The 23,143-nt window shown below is 41.1% G+C and overlaps 1 protein-coding gene across 3 annotated transcripts in view; it reads right to left on the bottom strand.

Annotated features, from left to right (window-relative positions):
• Positions 1 to 23,143, bottom strand: part of FAM169A (family with sequence similarity 169 member A) — a 92,978-nt gene that overhangs the window by 19,512 nt on the left and 50,323 nt on the right. For all 3 annotated transcript variants that reach the window (XM_066602890.1, XM_066602888.1, XM_066602889.1), the window contains exons 2-10: positions 19,809 to 19,945; positions 16,696 to 16,795; positions 14,703 to 14,788; positions 11,865 to 12,036; positions 8,294 to 8,473; positions 6,293 to 6,421; positions 5,452 to 5,606; positions 1,988 to 2,042; positions 1,525 to 1,651 (exon numbers count right to left, since the gene is read on the bottom strand). In XM_066602890.1, the coding sequence (XP_066458987.1) occupies positions 1,525 to 1,651; positions 1,988 to 2,042; positions 5,452 to 5,606; positions 6,293 to 6,421; positions 8,294 to 8,473; positions 11,865 to 12,036; positions 14,703 to 14,788; positions 16,696 to 16,795; positions 19,809 to 19,943 (1,139 nt within the window). In that variant the 5' untranslated portion in view covers positions 19,944 to 19,945. The remainder of the gene's footprint in view (positions 1 to 1,524; positions 1,652 to 1,987; positions 2,043 to 5,451; positions 5,607 to 6,292; positions 6,422 to 8,293; positions 8,474 to 11,864; positions 12,037 to 14,702; positions 14,789 to 16,695; positions 16,796 to 19,808; positions 19,946 to 23,143) is intronic.

The following is a 23,143-nucleotide window of genomic DNA, read 5'->3' as shown; positions in this document are numbered from 1 at the left end:
GTTCAGGTCAGGACTCTGTGCAAGGCAGGTCAATCGTGGAACATGCATATACAAGGTAAAATAGCGCTGAATTTGTGACGAGGCATGTTATCTTGTTGGAAGTATTGCTGACCATTCCCAGAATATTACCACATTCTTAGAAGCACATTATTGTCTAGAATGTCAAGGTACCCCTCCGTGTTCATGGTTCTTGCCACTACAACCAATGGACTGAGACCAGGCCACATAAAACACCCCCAAACTATAATGAAACCTCCACCATACTTAACTGTTGGCACAACACACTTGGGAAAAAGATGTTCCCCAGGGCTCCTCCACACCCAGGTACATCCATCTGATTTCAAAATAGAGTAGCAGGATTTGTCACTCCATAGAAATTCTTCCATTGCTCAACTCTCAAATGACGATGCTTCTTGCACCATTGTAAACCTGCTGATTCATCTTCTTTGAGAGAACTGATCAGACGTTTGCAAAGTGATTGGAGGGAAATACCAGCTGAAGTGTACCATATGTTAGTGGAGAGTATGTCACAGAGAGTATCCAATATCATAAGGGCGAAAGAAGGCCCCATTAAGTATTAACATAAATAAATACTACTTTTGACTCTTGCTCAGGTGTCCAATTACTTTTGGTAGGATAGTGTACATTGACATGTTAAGTCCTCCAATGCTATATATTTGATCCTGTGCAGTAAATGTCCTGTTGGGGGCCTTTATGTTGGGGAAACAGGACAAAAACTGATAGCGAGGATGAGATCTCATCGCCACACAATTAAAGAGAGTAAGACAGAATTACCTCTGTAACATATTAAAGTTATCATTCTTAAAGACAATTTCAAGTCCCAACGTCACAGAAGAATTTGGGAATACTAGTTTTTAACCATCTTTGATACTATCAAAAATGGAATGAATCTCGGAGGGCGTTTTTTGCATCAGTGGAGAATATGAAAAACCTAGAGCAGAGGTAACACGCTGGCCTGGTGGTGACTCCCTAACATCAATTTAGAGACTATAAAACTTTCACATCTATTTTCACTGCACTAATTTGGTATTTACTGTTCTGGTCATCCCTTTCTGATATTAATCTAAGTGCTGTTAATCACATCATGTCTGTGCCTTCTCATCCTGCTCTGGAATTCGTTTTAAGCGCAAATTAATCAATGTTTGTGCCCTTTCCTGTGATCATACGATATATGTATTTATATAAAATGCATCTTTACATATGTTCCATTATGCCTGAGGAAGAGTCCTGAGTAGGTTCGCAAGCTCGCTATAACATCATGGATTTTTGTTAGCCATTAAAAGGTATCATATCTACTAGATTACTTGGTTTCTCTTGCTGGGAACAATCACATCTAAAGTCCTCCAGGACAGATACTCATTTTGGCCTAAACAAAGATGCTTTATATTAACTCAGAATTTTCGAAAAGTGAATTGAAAAATGTCTTCTCTAGATCAGATAATCCCTTTAAATAATGATTTACAGTTGGAGATTAAGTGGTTGTACACATAAATCCGCCATTACTTCTTAAATGCACTGTCACGGTCGGTAGCGGTCTCCTCCTCCATTGCTTCAACAACTTTCTTTCCAATCTTTGGCCGCTTCAGCTGACTGCTTCTTGTGCGAGTAGAGACAGGTGTTATATCATGCCCTGGAATAAAGGTGTAATTAACACATCTGAATAATTGCTCATATTGGAGATAAACTATAGCTGCTGGATCACATGTCTTGACACTTATTTTCTATAATTAAACCATATTTCCAACATACAGTATAACAAGTCAGAATCTAAAATATGGATATACATTACAGCATCCATTTTGCTAAATATATAATATGGGGTCTGTCATAGAAAATTAAAAGAGTTAGCAAATTTACCACATTTTACTCCTATCTAATTTTATGCTTCATGAATTACACATTATCTTCTTTTTTTACATACATTTAGTATTTGAGTCAGATAATTGTGAGTATAGGAGTTCTTTACCGTCAGTGGTGCCAGCATCAGCATTTGTAACAGCTTTCTCCTCATCTCGTTCTATCTAAAGTAAAATGTAATAGGATTACGAAGATATTCTTGGTGTATAGCAATTAATAAAAACACACCAAACAGGCAATAGCCACACAGTGAGGCACTGTATTAATTAAAGGGATTTTCCTAGAGTCAGAAATTGATATTACCATATATACTCAAGTATTAGCCGACCCGAGTATAAACCGAGTCAATAAGTTTTAGCACAAAAAACTGGGAAAACTTATTGACTCGAGTATAAGCCGAGCTATACTCGAGTATATACTGGGTAAAAAAAAAAAACTCCATATTCACCTCCCAGCCGGCATCTGTGTCTGTGCGGCAAGCAGTTCGAATTCTCCCCGCTGTCATCCCCCGCCGTTCTCTCTGCTTGGCTCTGTCATCTCTGTCAGCGCTGTGTAAGTAAGTGCTGTGATTGGATAGAGCGCCAGCCAATCACAGCCAGTTATCGATCCAATCACAGCGCTTACTTACACAGCGCTGATGGTGGGGGATTTAAAAGCCAAGCAGGAAGATGACAGCGGGGAGAATTCTAAAGCAGCTTGCCGCTTGCAAGTTGCTTTATTAATAATAATAATAATAATAATAATCTTTATTTATATAGCGCCAACATATTCCGCAGCAGTTACAAAGACAGGGGAAATATAACAAGACCAGGGTTACATAAAGTAATCAATTGATGGAAACAGTAGGAGTGAGGGTCCTGCCCCAATGAGCTTACATACTACATAGTGGGGTGATACAGAAGGTAAAGGGGCTGGAGATGTGTACAGTATGGCGAGGTACAGAGTGAGGGATGCTATACACACAGACAATGGTCAGGCCGTATAGTTGCGGAGTCGATATGACTGCAGATACTGGTTGATTACAGCTAGCAGGAGCTGCAGTCGATAGGACAAGGAGCATGTTACCAGGCGGAGTTTAGAGGGGTTTGGTTTAGGAGACGTGGTATGCCTTCCTGAAGAGTTGCGTTTTTAGAGCACGCCTGAAGTTTTGTGTGTCAGGGATTACCTGGATATTTTTTGGTAGCACATTCCAGAGGACAGGTGCTTCTCTGGAGAAGTCTTGGAGGCGGGAATGGGAGGTTTGAATTAGAGGGGCACTTATTCTGATTTCGTTAGCAGAGCAGAGGGCGCGGGCTGGGTGGTGAATTGAGATGAGGGAGGCGATATAGGGTGGGGCGGTGCTGTAGAGAGCTTTGAGGGTAGTGAGTTTAAATTGTATTCTGTATTTGACGGGCAGCCAGTGCAGTGACTGGCAGAGAGCAGAGGTGTCCGAGTAGTGGCTGGACAGAAAGATGAGCCTAAATTCTTCCTACTGTCATCTTCCTGCTCGGCTTTCAAGCTGTGTAAGTAAGCACTGTGATTGCATCGAGCGCCAGCCAATCACAGCCGGCGCTCGATCATTCATAGCCAATCACAGCCTGATGGCGGGGGATGACAAAGCCGAGCACAGAGGACGATGACAGCGGGGAGAATTCAAGCAGCTTTCCGCACCGCCACCGGGAACATAGGAATTCAAGCAGCTTGCCACACCGCCAGGAGGTAAGTATGGAGGTTTTGTTTTTTTTAACCCTTCCCTGATTCGAGTATAAGCCGAGGGGGGCTTTTTCAGCGCAAAAAAATGTGGTGAAAAACTCGGCTTATACTCCAATATATACAGTAGGTATTTATGTGCTACAAAAGGTTGACATTTTCCAACGTACGTTGTGCAAGATTTATCATTAGGTTAGCAAGAAAAAGTGCAGACGGAGTGGAGATCCTACAATCAGACTACACACTGGCTTTACTTGTAGTCTGTAACTATGGAGACACATACATCTTCATAAATGCCACATAGACAAAATGGTAGGATCAAGTCTACTTTGAAAGTTGTATTTTTTTATTTTGGTTACAGTAGAGCAGTAAAAAACCGAACTGATATCTTACAGTTATTTTTTTAGGTCTGGGACCTCTGAATCTCTAATATACTCCCTACTACAATACACAATATTTTCACATAGTGTAACCCAGTAAGGATACTGATATTCCTGTTCTTACCCATCATCAGTCACTTTTCTTGACTGAAAAGAATTTTCATCCTAGTTCCACCAGTTCACATCCTCCTTTCTTAGTTTACATGTTTTACTATTATTCTGTACTGTTTATGTATTGTACTATTAAAGCCCTTTTTGTTATTTGAGACTTAAAGGGTAGCTAAACTTTTGGATTATTTTTCAGAATAAGCTGCCATACATGTGCACATGAGGAGTAGCACTGTTGCTGACCATTATATGACTAATATACAGAATTTTTCACTAGTTTTCCCACGTGAAGGCTGTATCTCTACCTTATTCTCAAGTCTTCTCTGAACTTGTAGGTGTGGACTAGCTGTCATGATTTCTCCCATACACAGCACATATTGAGGAAATCCTGCTGCGCTATCAGCATCTCTTATGTACAGAGAAGCAGCAGCATCATGGAAGACATTGTATAGAAGTGTAGTGAGCAGTGTAGATGTAATTTCAGTAGCTGTAAAACACTTACTATTAATTGTAGTAATATGTGTGGGAGTCTCTCTCACTCAGCTTCTCCTCCCTTTCCCCTAACCATAGACTTTTACGTGCAGCATGTAGTTTGATTTGTCAATGAGCTGTTACTACGTTCTGTGTCTTCCAATTTTAGCAGCATTTCAGAGCAAGTGAGAAGTTTACAAGATATATTACTACATTTCTTATATCTGCCTATACTATTAATTTGTGTAAAATCTGTTGAAAGGTAATTGACCATTTATTGTATTTGCATTTTTGCCACCTTTATTATCAGATCCCCAGTGGTGGCATATCATAAACCCCTCTTCCATTCACAGGCAGCTAAGAACTTTTGTCATGGTGCATGGCCGCTGCTCAGCCCGCTCACCTGCTCCTGGCATTGTAATCGTGCGCCACTGTCAGTCACGCTGCATGCTGCACTAATCATGCTGTCTGTTCCCTGGTGCCTGCACCCTTTTAAAGGGCCAGTGTGTGTTGCCCTATTAGGTCCCCTTCCAATCATTACTCACGTCCGACTATATTAGACATCATCCCCTATGCCTAAGCAATAGGTTCCATAACATTGTGACAAAGCCCCAAAAGCAAAACTGCTTTTTCTAACCTGCCTGACTTCTGTGTTCCTTGACCTCAGCTTTGCTTATTAGACTTTGTTATTGGCTGTTGCCTGCCTTACCTTTGCCTGCACCCCAACCAGTCCCTTCAAAATACATCAGTTCACACCATCAGGCCTCGGCCCAGTGTGGCATTAGCAGCCACATCACTAGGACTATCTAAGTGATGGTTTTAGGACCTCGCGGAGAAGACCAAATTCAACTTGGAAAGGTCCACAGGGCAGATCTGTACATGGATACTTTATGTAAAATATGGTAATCTAGAACAATACTCCCACCTGTGTGTCTCTGTCCTTGTTATCCACTAACTGAATGTCCTCCTTTTGCGCAGCCTTTGAATTATGTGAATCTTCTATCTGGGATTCAGCTGGCATCTGTCCTAATGGCTCTTCTTTAGACTGAGGGACTGCATCGCCTTTGGTAACTTCTTTATCTGCAGGAATAAATAGGATGAGAAATGTGACTACAGTAAGTCCCCTACTTGCGAACATTCGAGTTATGAACGTCGCAAGATACAAACAAGCCTGTCCTGCAGTATGATGTAATGCTATGGCATTACATCATACTGTGCAGCGATCGGACAGGCAGACTATCAAGCCGTACCATAGGCACGGCTTCATAGGCACTTTGCATAGGCAGCCCTGGAGCCTTTCAGAAGACCCCCGGCTGCCGTGGTAACCGCACAGTGTCCCGCAATTTTATCCGGGAAGCAGCAGTTCCGACAAGCCACGCCGCACGTCAAAACTGTTAACACTTTAAATGCTGCAGTCAATTCTGAAAGTTGCATTTGAAGCATTAACAGTTCCGATGAGCAGCGCGGCTTGTTGGAACTGCTACAGCCGGGTGTCGGCTGTAAGAAACAGGCAGCACCAAACGTTGTATGGAGCGGGATCCACCCACGATTTCCCTCCATACAAGCATTTGTTCGGACATACAAACAAAATGCACTTACAAACAGCTTCCTGGAACAGAACCTATTCGTAAGTAGGGGACATGCTGTATAGTGTTAAAAGGGTCTTTCTTTGTGACAGATTCTATTTAATATGCATGGAAAATGTCATCACAAAGTTATAATCATTGATGTAAGCAACAATTTATTAAGTTAGAAATGTATTTTACCAAATAATGAATGTGATTCTTTCTTTATAATACTTGTGATAAGAGTTCTCTGGAACCAATGACCAACTCCTTCAACTTCCCAAAGCAACTCTTGGTCTCCAGGGTACTTGTCTAAGTACTGCTTGCAGGCTAAAATACAAAGATGTTTAAGGAGATTCTATATATATATATATATATATATATATATATATATATATATATATATATATATATATATATATACACACACACATATATACACACATGGTGGAAAACTAAGCAGGAACTGTACACATCAATGCTATAGAAGTGTTTAAGTACCATAAATAACAAACATTGTTTAATAAAGTCACAGGCAACAATTAAAGTCCATTGCATTCTAAAAACATTGTATCCTGAAGCCACTGTAACTCAATGGATCACTATACTCCTGGCAAAACTACTGTCTAGTGAAGGGTCTGAGGGGCAGTGCATGATGACACTGAGATTATTAGTCTTGTCCAGTCTACTGAAAATGAATATGGTGCCACACGCGACATTGATCATACTTAACCCCTTAAGGACGTAGCCTGGTTGGTACTTGAGAATGCAGCAATTTTTCAGATATTTCTTCATCTCCACTTTTCAAAAGCCATAACCTGTTTATTTTTACATCAACATAGCCATATGAGGCTTCTTTGTTGTGTGGCATTTTTATTGGTACTATTTAGAGATACATATAATGCATTGTATAACTTATGAATTTTTGTTTTTGTATGGGACAGGGTGAAAAAACACATCAATTGTGCCATTTTTATTTATTTTTTGGGAGGTGAGTAGAGATGAGCGAGTATACTCGCTAAAGGCAATTGCTCGAGCGAGCATTGCCTTTAGCGAGTATCTCCCCCGCTCCAGACAGAAGGTTCGGGTGCCGGCGCGGGGGAGCAGTGAGTAGCGGCAGTCAGCAGGAGGGAGCGGGGGGGGGGGGGGGGGGGAGAGGGAGAGAGAGATCTCCCCTCCGTTCCGCCCCGCTCTCCCCCGCAGCTCCATATCCACTGCCGGCACCCGAACCTTCTGTCTTGAGCGGGGGAGATACTCGCTAAAGGCAATGCTCGCTCGAGCAATTGCCTTTAGCGAATATACTCGCTCATCTATAGAGGTGAGGCATTCTGACCGCCCGCCTCCATTCACTGTGAACAGGCAGTCAATATAAAGTTGAAAGATTTCCCTTTACACTAAACGAGAGGTCACTCACTAATTGCTTCATTTTAATGAGCTAAACGAAGTGACAAGCGACTACTGAGCAATATGCTGTTCGGTGTCTTGTCAGTGACTGTGTGTAAAGGCCCATTTAGACACAACAATTCTCGCTCAAAAAGCCATCTTTTGAGCGATAATCATTGTGTCTAAACGCGCGGCTGTCGTGCACTTTTCGCTGATTGCTGACTTTTAGCTTGCTAAAAGTCAGCGATAAGCCTTATCAGGGCCGCGTGCTGAGCTCTCAGCGGAATACTGCTGATACTATTGCTTCAGCCGGTATCCCACTCGGAGAGCAAATCACAGGTATGCAGAAGGCAAGTGGCCGAGCTTCTCTTCTGCATACCCCGCTCAGAGCACTCAGGGGTATAACAGCTGAGCGCTCCGAGAAGAGAACAGCTGTATACAGAAGATTGCAGTCCCACTTATCTTCTGTATACAGTGTGAGCCTTCATTTACACAATAATAAGCTGTTAAGTAGCTAATTAGCTATTATGCAAAGTGAACGCTCAAAACAGTCACTCGAACTGCCGGTTGAGCGAATTTTGAGCAATCATCTTGCTGTGTAAATGCACACAACGATTATCGCTCAAAAGATGTCTTTTGAGCGAGAATCGTTGTGTCTAAATGGGCCTTAACATGGGTCAACTATTGCTGTTTCAAGGGATTATTTGTGTGATAGTCACCCCATGTAGTTTTACATAATGACCAAGAAATACAAAGCAGAATAATGAAGCAATTAACTAATAATCAATCACTAACAAATAGTGATTAGCAGCATGTTACCTGTGTACATTAAAGATGACAGGGGATATCTCAGCCCCAGTGAGTCTTCTGTGAAACAGTCAACAAAATCTTCAACCATTTGTAATGCAAAATCTTTACCACAATATCTCTTCCTAACAAACATGGTGTCCAGAACTGGGAGGGTGTAGCTCTGTGTTAGATATGTTGTGCACATACTTCCTGGGAAATGAAGCACAAAAATACATTAAATGGAAGGGAATTTGTAAAAGACTCTGCATTCTATTTAAAGATTCATATTCAATTAGATTCATATCATCCATATTCAACTTTATGGACACCTCTGAACCATCTTTTTCCTTAAAGTCAATGCATTTTTGCATGAAAAAAACTTTTACAATTGGAATTAATTAAAAATTTTCAACTGTTTTTGTCCCACACTTCTATTAGAACCAATGCATTCCCTATTGTGTGTTCACATGTCCGTGCTTTACAGGCGTGTGCCTACAAAGATAGGACATGTGTGCACCATAGGGAACGCACACATTGTCTTCAATGGAGCCGTGGCTGCTGCTGGCGGCTTCATTAAAGACAATGGTCTGCCGGCACCCCGTAATTTTTTTTTTTAGGGAAGAGTTTTACATATAAGCTCTTCCCTGAAAAACTAGAATTTTAGTGTAAAAAAAAAATACTTACCTGTCTGCCGCTGCCGTGTTTCCTTCATCCCCGCGTGGAAAAAGATTTCCCTGCTGCACCTGCCACATCTGTGACAGACGCAGCAGAGGAATTCTTCATCCCTGTGGGGAATAAAGAATTCCCTGCCACAGCTGTTACACATGACAGAAGCAGTAGGGAATCCAGCTGTCGGCATCCTGTAATTGTTTTTCAGGGAAGGGCTTTAAATATAAGCCTTTTCCTGAAAAACAAGGAAAAGTGGTGTTGAAAATTAAAAAAAAAACATACTCACCTTCCTTCAGCTGCCGAGGCTCAGCCACATCCTCTCTGCGCTGTCCCTCGCTCTGTAATTCATTTCCTTTCCTTGTTTCCATTTCCGCGTCTCCATTGAAGGTAATGTATGGACCTTCATACACGCGTGTTTTTGCACAGGCCTGCACACCTATGTACGCACAAAAACACACTCCTGTGAAGCCACCCTAAGAGTGCATTATACAAGTGAGTATGATATCGGTTTGAGAAACTTGGACCGATATCACACTCGTAAGCCAGCGTTTTGTTTTTTTCTGTGATTGCAATGTGTTTTGCAATAAAAACGCACAGCATTCCATTAAAGCGTTTGAAAATCATATGTTGTTGTAATAGTATAAATAGAAAATCGCATGTACATTCGAGTACGATGCGATTTGTTTTGGCTTCCATAGGAAATAATGGGCAATTCTTTAACAGAATCACCCAAAAATAGGGCATGCTGTGATTATTGTATCTCTTGATTTTTTTATCCTTTGTATATAAAGGTCCCTTAATCAGACTCAGAAGTCCCAGTGGGCAGCACTGATGTCGGTGAAGCACTGTAAGCTGGGCCTCATCATCTTTCCGAGCATGATTTTTATTTTCTTGACAGCTCTTCCTCCCGATTCAGCTGCCTGGGGATCAGGTGGCTGAAGGGGGAAGAGCAGGACTATGGGCAGAGGCAGCAGAGAAAGCTATTAAAAAAATCATTAATGTTCACAAACAGAGACTGGGCATAGCTCACTACACTGATAAGTCCCCAGTGGTCAGCACTTGTAATTACAAACACACAGCAGTGATACCTGATGGGATTGTCACTGTAGTGAATTGGGACCAATAAAAATAATCTTTTTATCTGGACAGTTTTTGCAAGAAAAACTGTGGGACAAAAATAGTTGAAAATTTGTAACCAATTCCAATTTCAAAAATGTTTTCATATAAAAATATGTTGGTTTTAAACAAAAAAGGTGCACAAAGCTGTAGCCTTTAAAAGAAACAGTCAAATGGAGAGGTTTCAATTATACGAAAAGGTTAGGACTATGTCTAAGTGCAGAACAGCAGCTCCGTATGCCTTCTCTTTAATACAGACACATCGGGTCCATTATGGTGATGTGAAAATGAATGATTGTATCCAAGAACACTATTTTGCACATATAATAAGTTAAAACTTTCCCTATAGTTAACAGGAAAAATTCTGAAAATATTCTTTTCAATATCGATATCTGTTCTGAGATACAGTATGGTCATTTCATGTTACAGGCCTCAGCACATTCTGGCAGCCATAATTTTAATTTTATGACTACATCACATTCTTTTGCAGGAGAAAAATGTACAATTTTTATAACTTATTTTGGGGTATATAATAATAATAATAATAATCTTTATTTGTATAGCTCCAACTTATTCCGCAGAGCTTTGAGGCATGGGAGAAATACAAACAATACAATAATTACAATGTGAGATGCAATCAGTTTAAAACAAATGGGGTGAGGTGGTACAGGAGGTACGAGGGTGGGGTGGATGAGGCACAGGGAAACACAGGCAGTAAGGGATTTCATGTGGAAATCACTTATTAGAAAGCAAACGGGATGGGGCGGTAAGGAGGTGCAGGGGTGGAGGTCATATGTGATAGGCAGGGTGGAAGGTGTGGGGAGCCATAGGGGGGGTGGGAGGTGGGGAACTAGGTCAGGAGATCTGGTATGCCTCCCTGAAGAGGTGCGTTTTTAAGGTGTGTCTGAAATTTCGTGCATCGGGAATTGTCCGGATGCCTTGGGGTAGAGCGTTCCAGAGGATGGGTACTGCTCTGGTGAAGTCCTGGAGGCGAGCATGTGAGGTTCATATTAGAGGGGTGTTTAGTCTGAGTGTGTTAGCGGATCGGAGTTAGCTGGCTGGGTGGTGTACGGACAGGAGGGAGGCGATGTATGGTGGCACGGCGCCATGCAGAGCTTTGTGAGTGAGGTTGAGGAGTTTAAATTTAGTTCTGCAGTGGATGGGCAGTAGCCTAGCTGCCGCATTTAGTGGAGCGAGTCTGGTATATAAAAGCTAAATTGCAATGTAAAGTCGCAAGAAAAAGAAGTAAAAAAAACCTGTACATAGGGCGCAACCCTTAGATGAACATACACATATTCAGGTGTTTGCCATAAAAATCTCAGTTTTTATTTGGAAAAAACAGCTAAAGAAACGCAGTGTGTTTTTAAGCAACACAATGCTTCTTCCTCAGTAATGCCGGGAGCACACGCTCGAGTAGTGGGGAAGAGCCTCGGTGTGTGCAGAGCTGAGCTGAGAATACAAGAACCAGAATGACATGAGAAGATGGAAAAACGCTTCAAGTTTTTATTGCACCTTATTATATTTTCGATATAGGCACCATTGGGTCGCGCAGCAGATGTCAAGTCGGTGGTCCAGTTCAGCCCAGACGCATCCTGGCATATCCTCTTATCGATTCCACTGCAGTGCGGATGTGTTGTTTGGGTCATCTATTGCCACCAACGGCATCCACATCAAACATCTGTAAAGTGCCTTAAAATCTTGAAGGGTTCTTTTCATGCCATTCTGGCTGTTGTATGTTAATTCATGTATAAATAAATCACTGTTCTTTCGAATCACCCCGTATAAAGGTATTCTATTTGAAAAAGAAAATACTGACCTGAAGGCTTCACAGAATAGAATCCAATGGCTTCCCCCTTCCGCCACAAAATTTTGGCATAGTCTGCACTGCTGTGACACAGGAAAGGAACCTCATTCCTCTCCATTTCTTTCTTTCGATATATAATTCGGTTTAGTACATACAGAACAATTCTTTCTCCAAGAGTCCTGACCTGCAAACAAAATCCATCAAATATGAACTTAGAGTTACCTTTTCATGGTGCTCCATGGCTATTTTATGTCATTTGCATTAAAGGAGTTTTCTGGGCAAATTCTATTGATGACTTATCCTCAGAATAAAACATCAATAGTTAATCGCCAGGGACCCACCACTCAGGATCCCCAGTGATCACCTGATCGGCCATCAGTGCAGCAGAGATGGTCGCATCATAGAGGGCTTAACTCCCATTGAATTAAATTCTGTATCTGACCCTGGTGTTGGAGGTGGAAGTGTCGGGAGTGCAATAGGCTGTTCAGCATTCATTGATTTTAATGGGAGTGAAGTCCTCTATGAACCTTCTGCCTCCAACACCGATGACTTTGTCCATCCTCACTGCACTAAAAGCCAGCTGAATGATCAGCTGATCACCTGGGGTTCAGAGTGGTCCCTGGCAATAAACTATTGATGAACTATCCTGAGGATATGTCATCAATAGAATTTGCCTAGTGAACCCCTTTAACTCATGAAGGTGACCTGAAGCTCCTGTGCCCCAATGCAAAATTTGTAAGAGGACCCTTCAGCTGCGATAGATCACACTGGTCTCCTTACATTGGACTTTTATAAAATATGCATCATGTAAATGAGGCTGTCTGCATTGAACAATTCCCTCTCTGTTAAAAGGGCCCTCACAATAAAAATTGATTACAAGCTATCTTGTTGCTGGAACCTCCATTGATCTACGGGAACATGATGCTAATTTCAGCAGTATGTGTTCATTTTCCCTGCAGCGCCACCATAGGGGAAATCATGCATTAAAAAGTTCCTTTTGACATTAATGGGCTATACATGCCAGGTCCTCCAGAGCGATAGTTGTTTTTATAACCAATTTCCACTTTGGCTAATAGACAAGGATCCTGAATGAGGATCACCTCTAATAACCAGACAACCCCTTAACCCCTTGAGTGGCACGCCTGGAAATTTTCCGGGACGAGCTCCACTGCTCATAGCGATATAGCCCGGAAAATTTCCGGGCTATGTATCACTATGGGAGCTGCAGAGCACAATGCCACAAGCTGTGACATTGTGCTCTGCCTGCACTGTCCCACAGAGAACAAAGCAGGACATTGAGAAGCAGGAAGATATTGCCGATATGCCGGCAATCTCCTCCTTTGTTTACAGGTTGCTATAGAGACCATCGGCTTGTCAGAAGCAAGCCGATGGTCTCTGTTGCAGGGAGAGCTGGTGCTTGGCTGTGAGAGGACAGCTAGGTACCTGCTCTTACAGCAGAGATCAGAGAAAACTTCTGACCTCTGCTGTGTTAACCCTTTACATGCTGCAGTCTATGTGACAGCAGCATGTAAAGGGCTGTCACCATGGGACCCCCCCCCCCCCCCAGAATGTGATCAGGGAGTCCTGGTGGGTCTCTGTGGAAGTCCCCTAAAGGGACAAAAATTTTAAAAAAAAGTTAAAAAAGAAAAGGAAAAAATTATTTATAAAAATAAAATAAATAAAATTAAAAACACTTGTCTCCCTTTACTTTGTGAAAAATTAAAAATAAAATTACACATGTGGTATCCCTGCGTCGTAATGACCCAGAGACGGAAGTTAGTGCATTATTTAACCCCTAATGACACGGTCCCTTTTTTTCTTCTTTCCCCCTTTTCTTTTTTTCCTCCCCCCGTTTAAAAAATCATAACTCCTTTATTTATCCACCGACGTCGCTGTATGAGGGCTTGTTTTTTGCGGAATGAGTTATATTTTTCAATGGTGCCATTTAAAGTACCATATAATGTACTGAAAAACTTTTACAAAAAACTAAGTGGAGTAAAATGAAAGAAAAATGACATTCCACTATCCTTCAGTGCGTTTTGTTTTTACGGCACACAAACTGCAACAAAAATGACCTGATAACTTTATTCTATGGGTCGGTGCGAATACTACGATACCAAATGTGTATCCTTTTTTTACTATAGCACTTGTATTTTTTTTCAAAGACATTTAAGTTTTTAAAATTATTTTCTGCTGCATCTTCTGCGCGCAATAACTTTTTTATTTTTCCATCGACATATTTGACCAAGGGCTCATTTTTTGCGGGACGTCCTGTAGTTAACGTTGGTAGCATTTCAGCATACATACGACTTGTTGATCGCTTTTTATTGCATTTTTTCTGGGAGACAGGGTGACTGAAAAAGTGCATTTCTGGCGTTCTTTATTTTTTTTTCGGACTACGTTCACCGTGGGGGTAAATAATGCACTACTTTGATAGATCAGATATTTACGGAGGCGGCGATACCAAATATGTATTTTTATTTTATAATTTAGATTTTTTTTACTATAGATATGGCAAAAGGAGGGTGATTTAACTTGTATTACTTTTTTTCCCTAATCTCCCTACAAATTTTTTCACAAAAGTTATGCAATACATTATATATACCCAAAAATGATGCCATCAAAAAGTACAGCTTCTCCAGCAAAAAACAAGCCCTCACATGGCCGTGTCAATGGAAAAATGAAAAAGTTATGGCTCTTGGAATGCGACTGTAAAATTAGTTGAAATTAAATGATTGGCCCATTTAAAAAACCTGCCCTGATGGGCACGACAGAGGGGTAGGAAACCCGCCACTCAAGGGGTTAAATGGGAAATATAGATTGATTTTTACATTATTAACCAGTTCTTACCTGTTGAAGACCTTCTCGAGAGGAGTTTGCTGTCCTTATAATGTCCTCAATTGTCCACCACTGGTGAGCAAGATATAGTGCCACAGCTGTAATGGAATAATAACACATACTGAACTGGATGTGCATGATTATGTATATATAGTGCTCATAAATATACAGAAATTAGTTACTTTAAAAAGTATTTTATCTCCCAAACATTCTTATGAATAAAAATTAACAATTGGACAGAGCTTTCATAATTGTTTAGTTGCATATTTCTTCTTTTCCAGGCACAATATATTCTTTGCATGAAATAATGAGTAGTATTAAATCTGGGCATACTGTATGCTTGAGATATTCAACAGCTATCACCCTCAACGCCTCATATAAACATGCATGCTCCGGTTATGTGTTTTTTTGCCCTATAGAGAGAGGGACAATTTTGCTGGAAAACCAATAATATATAGTCTTTCCTTCTCTCAAAAGAAGAATTTTGTTGACAGTCAGACTGCCCCAAACACATTAGATTGTCAGTAGATCCTGTGAATGGTCAGCTTTAGGCTCTGTTCACACCTGTGCTACAGCTTCTGTTCATAACAGAAGCCATAGCCATGTGCCAGACATGCTGTATGAGCGATCTAAACTACAGCAACACACCTCATTGTCATTTAATGGAGTTTGATGGAGTTTTTCCAAGGTGTCTATTTTTGTGATGGGAAAAAAAAAGGTGCCGTCAAAAATGACAGAAACCTTGAAGAAGCCGCCAAATGTAAATCTGGGCATAAATTTAGTAAAATGGAACACACAGAAATTAACGCAAACCAGCACTTTTTAAAAATAATCATGTGCTCTTTCTTTTTGAAGTAGAGCAGAGTAGTTAAATGGAACCTGTTAGGTCCAAATTGTTATCCAAATTGCAGGCATCATGTTATAGAGCAGGAGACGGCGAGCAAATTGACATATAGTTTTATGGGAAAAGACTCAGTATAACTTGTATTTTATTCATTTAAACACCTGCACATTCTGAGCTGAACAGTCCAATGGGCGGTCCTATCAGTGATTGACAGCTATCTGTGAATGACTGTAATGGCTAAGTCTGCATGCGCACAGGAAGCGTGACTTTTTTCAAAAGGCTATGCATGCGCACTGCCATAGAGATTAATCGGAATGCGCGTGCACTCCCCTCTGAAAAGTGTCAAGCTGGCTGTGCGCATGCTGACTTCCTGGGTGATACCGCAGGAACGGGGAACCAGTTGACTATGGAAAGAGGCTTCCTGGACTCCATATCCCTTAAACTATTAGCAACACAACATTCTCAGTGAGACTATGGAACTTTGTGCCTGAGGACGGGGTGAGGACAAATTCGATAAAAGAGTTCAAGAGGGGTCTGGATGCCTTTTTTGAGCGCTACAATATTGTATGTTATAATCATTAATAACTTCAAAAGGGTTGTTGATGCACAGAGTATTCTGATTGCCAGATTTAAGTCAGAAAGGATTTATTTCCCCTCTAATGGGGAAAATTGGCGTCTACCTCATTGGGTTTTTTTTTTGCCTTCCTCTGGATCAACATTGGGGCGGTAATATGCTGAACTAGATAAACTTATGTTTTTTCTGCCTTAAATACTATGTTACTTTGTATGCATAACCTCTCATGGGTGATATATAGATGTGTTTGTCTTGGGATTCTTCACATGGCTCAGTGTTTTTCCTATGGGGACTCCTCTTTGTAAGATACCATTTTTTAATGTATTTACAATTAAATATTGTTTTCATATGGCACTTTAGTGCATATTTTTGTGTTGTTGGTTTAAGCACCATAACTTTGTTTATGGTGCTTATAGTTAGTGACAGGTTCCCTTTAATATCCCAGATGCCTCTAAATTTATAAATGTTATTACTAGTCATTTCAGCCAACACAATTCAATAGTTGAATGTCGTCAATTGCTGCAACATTAGTGTCTTCAAGAAAAAATTTGTCCATTTCAACTAATAAATGCACAATAATGTCCTACCTGTTAGTGGATCTCCTGGTGCAAAAAGAGCCAGAACTTTGTGTGTTTGGTCTCCTCCATAAAGTGGGACATACCCTACTGTACTAAGACTGATTGGTACCTGGAAAAAAATCAGTGGTAGGTCAATACATATCAAACATTTACCTTGGTTGCCCAATATGATTTCCTGCGTGAGCTAATAGGGAGCACACATTGTCTGTCATGTTGGAATTTCCTAAAAGGGAAACTTAAAAAAGGTTGTCTGACAGCAAGGCCAGCATTATGGATGGTGGAAAAACTGATCAATTGCACAGGGTCCCCATCCCCATTGAGGCCCCCAAGTAATGTAAAGCATGAGACCTATGTAGCATAAAATAGAAAAGCAGATTTTACTCCCCAAGCTTTTGCTTTCCTGCTGGTCAAATCCATGCTGCTCCGGTCTCCGATTGTCACATGACCAGACCCTGGCCTCTGCGATGGTGTGGTGAAGGCTGGTGACTGGCCACAGTGGTCATGTGATTGAGGTCAAGAAATGAAGGCAGGCCAGATCAGTGGGCACCAGATCAGCAGTGGAAGTGAGAGGTGTGGTGAGTTAAATCTGTGTTTTTTTTTTTTACAGGGCTATTATTACTGACATAACAGGGGCATAAACGAGACTGGGAGCATGAAGAAGAAGCATTATTCAAGACTAGGGGCATAGCCGGGGTTATTAAAGACTTGATAAGGAGGCATTATTTTTAAGACTGGATGCCTAAAGAGGTCCTTATTAAAGACTAAGGCGACATTATTCAAGACTGGGGGCATTATTAAAGAATATGAGTATTACAAAGGGGCATTATTCAAGACTGAGGCATATGGGGGCATTATTAAAGACTGTGAGCATGCTAAAAATTGCATTATTCAAGACTGGAGACAATAAAAAGGGGGCATTATTTAAGACTGGCGATATTATTTGAGACTGGGTGCATAAAGTAGGCATTAATAAAGAGTTTGGGGCATAAAGGGAGGCATTATTAAAGCCTGGAGGGATAGTGAGGGCTTTATTAAAGAGTGGTGACATTATTAACCTCTTTCGGTCATGCATACAACTATATACATACTAACTACTTATACCCCATACAGTTAGGACGGCTATAGCCATCCCAAACATATGTTGTGTATGAAGTAGGCTCGATTGCCCAACCCGCTCCATACACAGCGTGTATTAGCTGCCTTTGACAGCCGACACTTGCACGCAATAGCAGTGAACAGAGATAACAGTGATTGCAACAAGAAAAAAGTAAAAGTAAAATAAAATCCTTTTCCCAGTCGTCACATAAACGGAAAAAAAATTGTCTTGGTAAATATCCAATTTGTTAAAATATCACTTTATTAAATCTAAATAGTAAACTCTGTCCAGGAAAAAAAAAACATAGTGGCGGAATTGCACATTTTTGGTCACTCTGTCCCCAAGAAAAAAACTGAATAAAACCTGATCAAAAAATCATGTGCTCGCCAAATTTGTACTAACACAAACAACAGGTCACCCCACAAAAGACAAGCCTTCATACACTTCCAGTGACAGAAAAATAAACTAATGTGGGTCATTATATATTCACAGAAAGCATTTTTTAAGGTATTTAATTTTTTTTAAAACATATTAAAAAAAGCTATATAAATTTGTCATCTCTGCAATCGCACTGACCCACAGAATAAAGACAATATGTCTTTGTTGAATGATGCAAAAGTATTGCCCTCCCCTCAAGTGGTGCAATTGGGTTTTTTGCCCATTTCGCCCCACCTAGAAATTTTTTAAAGTCTTCCAATATATTATATGCTACCATTAAAAAATACAACCTGTCCCGCAAAAAACAAGTCCTCATGTAGATATATCACCCAAAAAAAGAAGTTTAGATTTTCTTTTTTAAATTGGGAATACCAGAACTGCAGAATGTGTCCTGGACGCAGGTGCATCAATGACCCTTAGTCATGAATGAGTTAAAGACTGCGGACATTCTTAAAGCCTGGAAGAACAATTGCTGCATTACTAATGAATAGGAGCATTAGGTGGAAATGACTTAGTAGTGAGGGGGTACCGGGGGCATTATTACAATGTGGGGGCATTATGGGGACATTATTACTGAGTAGGCACATAAAAGGGGCACATTTACTGTGTAATGGGTACTAAAAGCCTCAGTTACTGTGTGAGGCAATCAAAGGGCACGAATGGGGGTATACTATTACTAAGTGGGACACTACAGGTGGCACCATTGTGGTCTGCGCCAGATGGAGAAGAAAAGGTAACGTGAATAACTTCAGTCAGAAAGGAAGTCACCCATTTTTACTGCATATAATGGTACTGTAATCACTTATATGGTCTGCAGAGAGAGTGTGTAGAGTTGGTATCTAAGACTAGATATGGTCACTGTCTGGGGTTAATATTGGTGTTTGTATAGTGGTTTTTCCAGTAACAGAAAAGAAAGAAAAGTATCTGGATGCCACTATGATTGTGCAGAAAACCTAAACCCCAACACACGTTTCATCAGGAGTTGGATATAAAAAGTGACTTAACCTTTGCACATATATATAATTTCTATTTATACTCCAATACAGGTTAAGCTTTCATTTCAGGCCATCAAGCTGCTTTTCCCTCTCTCTCTCTTCTGCCTTCTTTATGTTCTGATAGTATTACGCACTCATTATATACCAGTAATGGTAGTGGTCATGGTATGGTGGTATTTTTTGAGCTTTGGACGGCAGCATGATTTGAGCCTTGGATGGTGGCATTATTTGATAACTATATAGGTATATGAATTTTATTTATGTGGGGGGTATATAGTATGCCTTGTGATATAACCTTAGCAATACCTCTGGAAGCAGTAGAGATCAGTGCTGCAGCTCTCTGCACACCACCACCTTTATTGACTGAATGTGACTGCAGTGTTGGCAGTATATTTTAGTATTTGGGGCCCAATTTAAAATTTTGCCCAGGGCCACACTTTGTCTAAAACTGTCCTTGCTAACAGGAGAACACAAAGCAAACTACCAGTCAACTACAGCAGAGTCACAGAGACTTATATTTTGACTCCCTCGCGTCCTAAATCCAAAGCAAAATCTCCCAACTGCAGAAATAGGTGAATCTTGGGACATATTACCTCTCTTCCTTCTTGCGATAATATAAACTCTGGGTTATCGGGGTCGGCACATCGGAGGTAAGACAAATAATCCTCCGACAGGCTCTCCAGTTCATCATGGCTACAGTTCTCCAAGATATCAGCAGGGAAGGCCATTCCTGAAAGTAACACAAGACAAGTAACATATGAATCGAAAACTTCCACAAAGAACAATCTAAATGACTGATGGCTTTAAATCAAAATAACTGATCAAATCTGCTACAAAATAACATACACAATATCAAGTGAAAGAAATACAACTGTTATGGGGGCCTGTGGAGAAAGGGTACTTATAGCTGACCCCATCTGTGCTCATAAGTGGGTCTGAGAACCCAAAGTATGAGACTTAACAGGGTGCCGAATCCTTGAAATGATGTAATGAGCGCTGATAAACAGGTATGTTGATCAGTGCTTGCTTACTTTTCATTGACACGAGCTGAGAATCGCTTATAGGGATGAGCGACTGCAACTACATTTATTCATCCCCATGGGCCAGCTATACATGTCCCTGTTCACATAGGGAGCCTAAGCCTACCTACACACAGGTAATTGCACTATCACGCCGCGAAACGCAGCCGGATATCGCGCATGCCAAGAAGTGATTTATCCACGGATGCAAGGTGTTTTTCACCTCATCACATCAGTGAAGTTCCGAGTCTCACCTGTGACAGAGGATTGGCAGTGTTTCCCATTGATTTCAATGGGAAACCTTGCATCGCGCTCACATGCACATCACACAGCATGCGAGAGCCATGGGAGGCATTGAAATCAATGGGCGATGTGTTCTGAGGAACGTGAAAAGTTAGAGCTTGCCACTAACATCGTTCGTGTATATAACTCCATTCAAAAGAATGGGATTCATATTTGCCAGAGATTTGTGCGTCTCGCAACATACAAATCTCATGCGGTTTTCTCAGTCATGTGAAAGCGGCTAACAGCAGTGTAAGCAAGCCCTTACACAGGATCCACCATTTACAATAGAGGAGTCACAGCTTACCTACCTCCCCTCCCTGCATAGTGACCTCTGCATCGGTCACAGAACATTCCTAGAGCAGTCTCCCATAATGGTCAGCTCTAGTTCATTGTATGAATGCCTCATGAAACTGCAGTTAAAGCATCTTTCTAAATGCTGTTCACTGCCGCTATAGTCATGTATAGAGAACAGAATACTAAAATCTACAATCAGAAAATAAAAACAGAATAGAAAAAAGGAAAATGTTTCACTATCTGGTTTCAATTTGTACAAAAATATAGGTGACATATTCCCTTTGTCTTACTATCTTCAAACATGAACCAGGAATTTATGGGAGTCAGCGGAAACTCCCGGTAAACACTTCTAGCAAACACCCTTGTTTCTTAAAGCAACCCACTTCGCTGATAAGACGAGTCTTTCCTAAATTCTCAAGGATGTGCACTAAGCTTGTGTAATGAAGGCTGGCCACCTGTTCCGCTCATTTCTTCACTGGTTCAGATGTATAGAGAAACATGGCGGCCTTTTAGGTATATAAGAGTGGATCAGGGAAGACCATGGTTCTCTCCACAACACAGAGCTTCCTGCTAGGTGATTAATGATTTTGTTGTATTCTCTGTATTTTATGTGCTACTTATTTGGCTTTATATGTTTATTTCATATTTATTGCTTCATTTTGGTGCGCCGAGGAAAAGTAGGCCGGCGCCACACCCTTATGTAACCTACCTAAAAGAAAATCTGTCTTTGTTGCCCATAGCAACCAATCACAGCGCAGCTTTCATTTCTTATATTCCTGAGGTAAAATGAAAGCTGCGCTGTGATTGGTTGCTATGGGCAACACAGATTTTCTCTTAGCTTTCACAAGAGTGTGGCGCTGGGATAATTTTCCGTGGCTCACCCTGTATTAGCTAAAGCCATATTGTCATTCACTTAGTTAATGTGTTTGCCATCTTTATTCATACAGTCCTTGAATTCACTCTATTAGGGTGCTTTCACATTTGCGAGAAAATCGCGCATTTTTGAACAACATGAGAGTGAGTGAAAATGCATAATTATTAAACCAATGATTTTCAATGGTTTCCTTCCCATTTGTTTTCACTCATGCGATGTGGAGTGAAAAAAAATCTCAGCGTGTCCTTTCTTTCCGCGTTTAGCTTTTTTAAAGAAATCTCCCTGTGGAGCCTCCTTTTTATCGCATCGCAATGCACAAATTTGCGATTTTCATGCGATGCGTTTTTAAGATTAGAAACTCCTATTGTGTTTTGCAATAAAAACGCACAAGAAAAATCGCAAGCGGCAGCGATGTTTTTGCTCAGACATCTCATGAGCACAACTGCGATTTTGCCACGATCACCAGTGTGAAGGAGCCCTTATACTCCTGTTTTTCCTCATTTGTGTTGTCCTTTTTCGGTCATTAGTATATTTTTCGAATGCAGGTTAACCATTTTATCAGGCACTGTCCTCTAGACTTCCATATAGGAAAAGAATACGCCTTAAGAAAACACCACCTCAAGAATGGCCCGCTAAAGAAGAAGAAAATTCATTTTAAAACGCCACAAAAAAAGTCTGAAAAAAGCATTCTAAGAGGAGTGTCCAACCTGCGCGCCATATGTAGCCCAAGATGGCTAGGAATGTGGCCTAACACAAAGGGGAGGCTGAATCTGAAGGAGACGAGGCCGCAAGCGCTACCTGGCAGCAGGCTGAGAAAATAGCGCAAGATTTATGCATTGCACAAATCTCACATGAATATGAAGCACGTTCTTTTGAATTGAGTCACACGCATGAGTAATTTTTCCATTTTTTTCCTGCATCGTGGTGCGGGAAAAAATTGCAGCACATCCTATCTTTAGATTGTTTTCCATGGGGCCGGCGCAGCATCGCACAGTATGCAAGGTGCATGTGAGTGTGATGTGATGAAAACAATAGGAAACACTCCGCCATCATACAGATGACGGGGCAGTGGGCGGTGCTTGCAGCTGTGTGACTGTCTAAGGCCTCATGTCCACTTGAAAAATACAATCCACACAGAATCGGCTGCAGATTTCCGTGGCGGATTCCGCGCGGATTTGCTTTAAATGGTGTTTTTTTTGCATGCAGATATCCGCACACATTGCTATCAATGTGATAGCAATATTGCCGATCCGCGCGGAATCCGCGACAGAATGGAGCATGCCACATTTTTTTCTCCCGCGCGTGAAAAACGCAATTCTTTTAAAATGCCATCCGCAGGTGCAAAAATCAATTTAATGGACCCGCGAATGGCCAATGATTCCCTACGGGCAAAATCCGCTGCGGAATCCGCAATTCCATTTAGCTAGTGGACATGAGGCCTAACTCAGTCACTCCA

Source organism: Eleutherodactylus coqui, chromosome 5, assembly GCF_035609145.1.
Source record: "Eleutherodactylus coqui strain aEleCoq1 chromosome 5, aEleCoq1.hap1, whole genome shotgun sequence".
In the NCBI taxonomy this organism is placed as follows: domain Eukaryota; kingdom Metazoa; phylum Chordata; class Amphibia; order Anura; family Eleutherodactylidae; genus Eleutherodactylus; species Eleutherodactylus coqui.
This window is presented reverse-complemented; position numbering and strand designations above follow the sequence as displayed.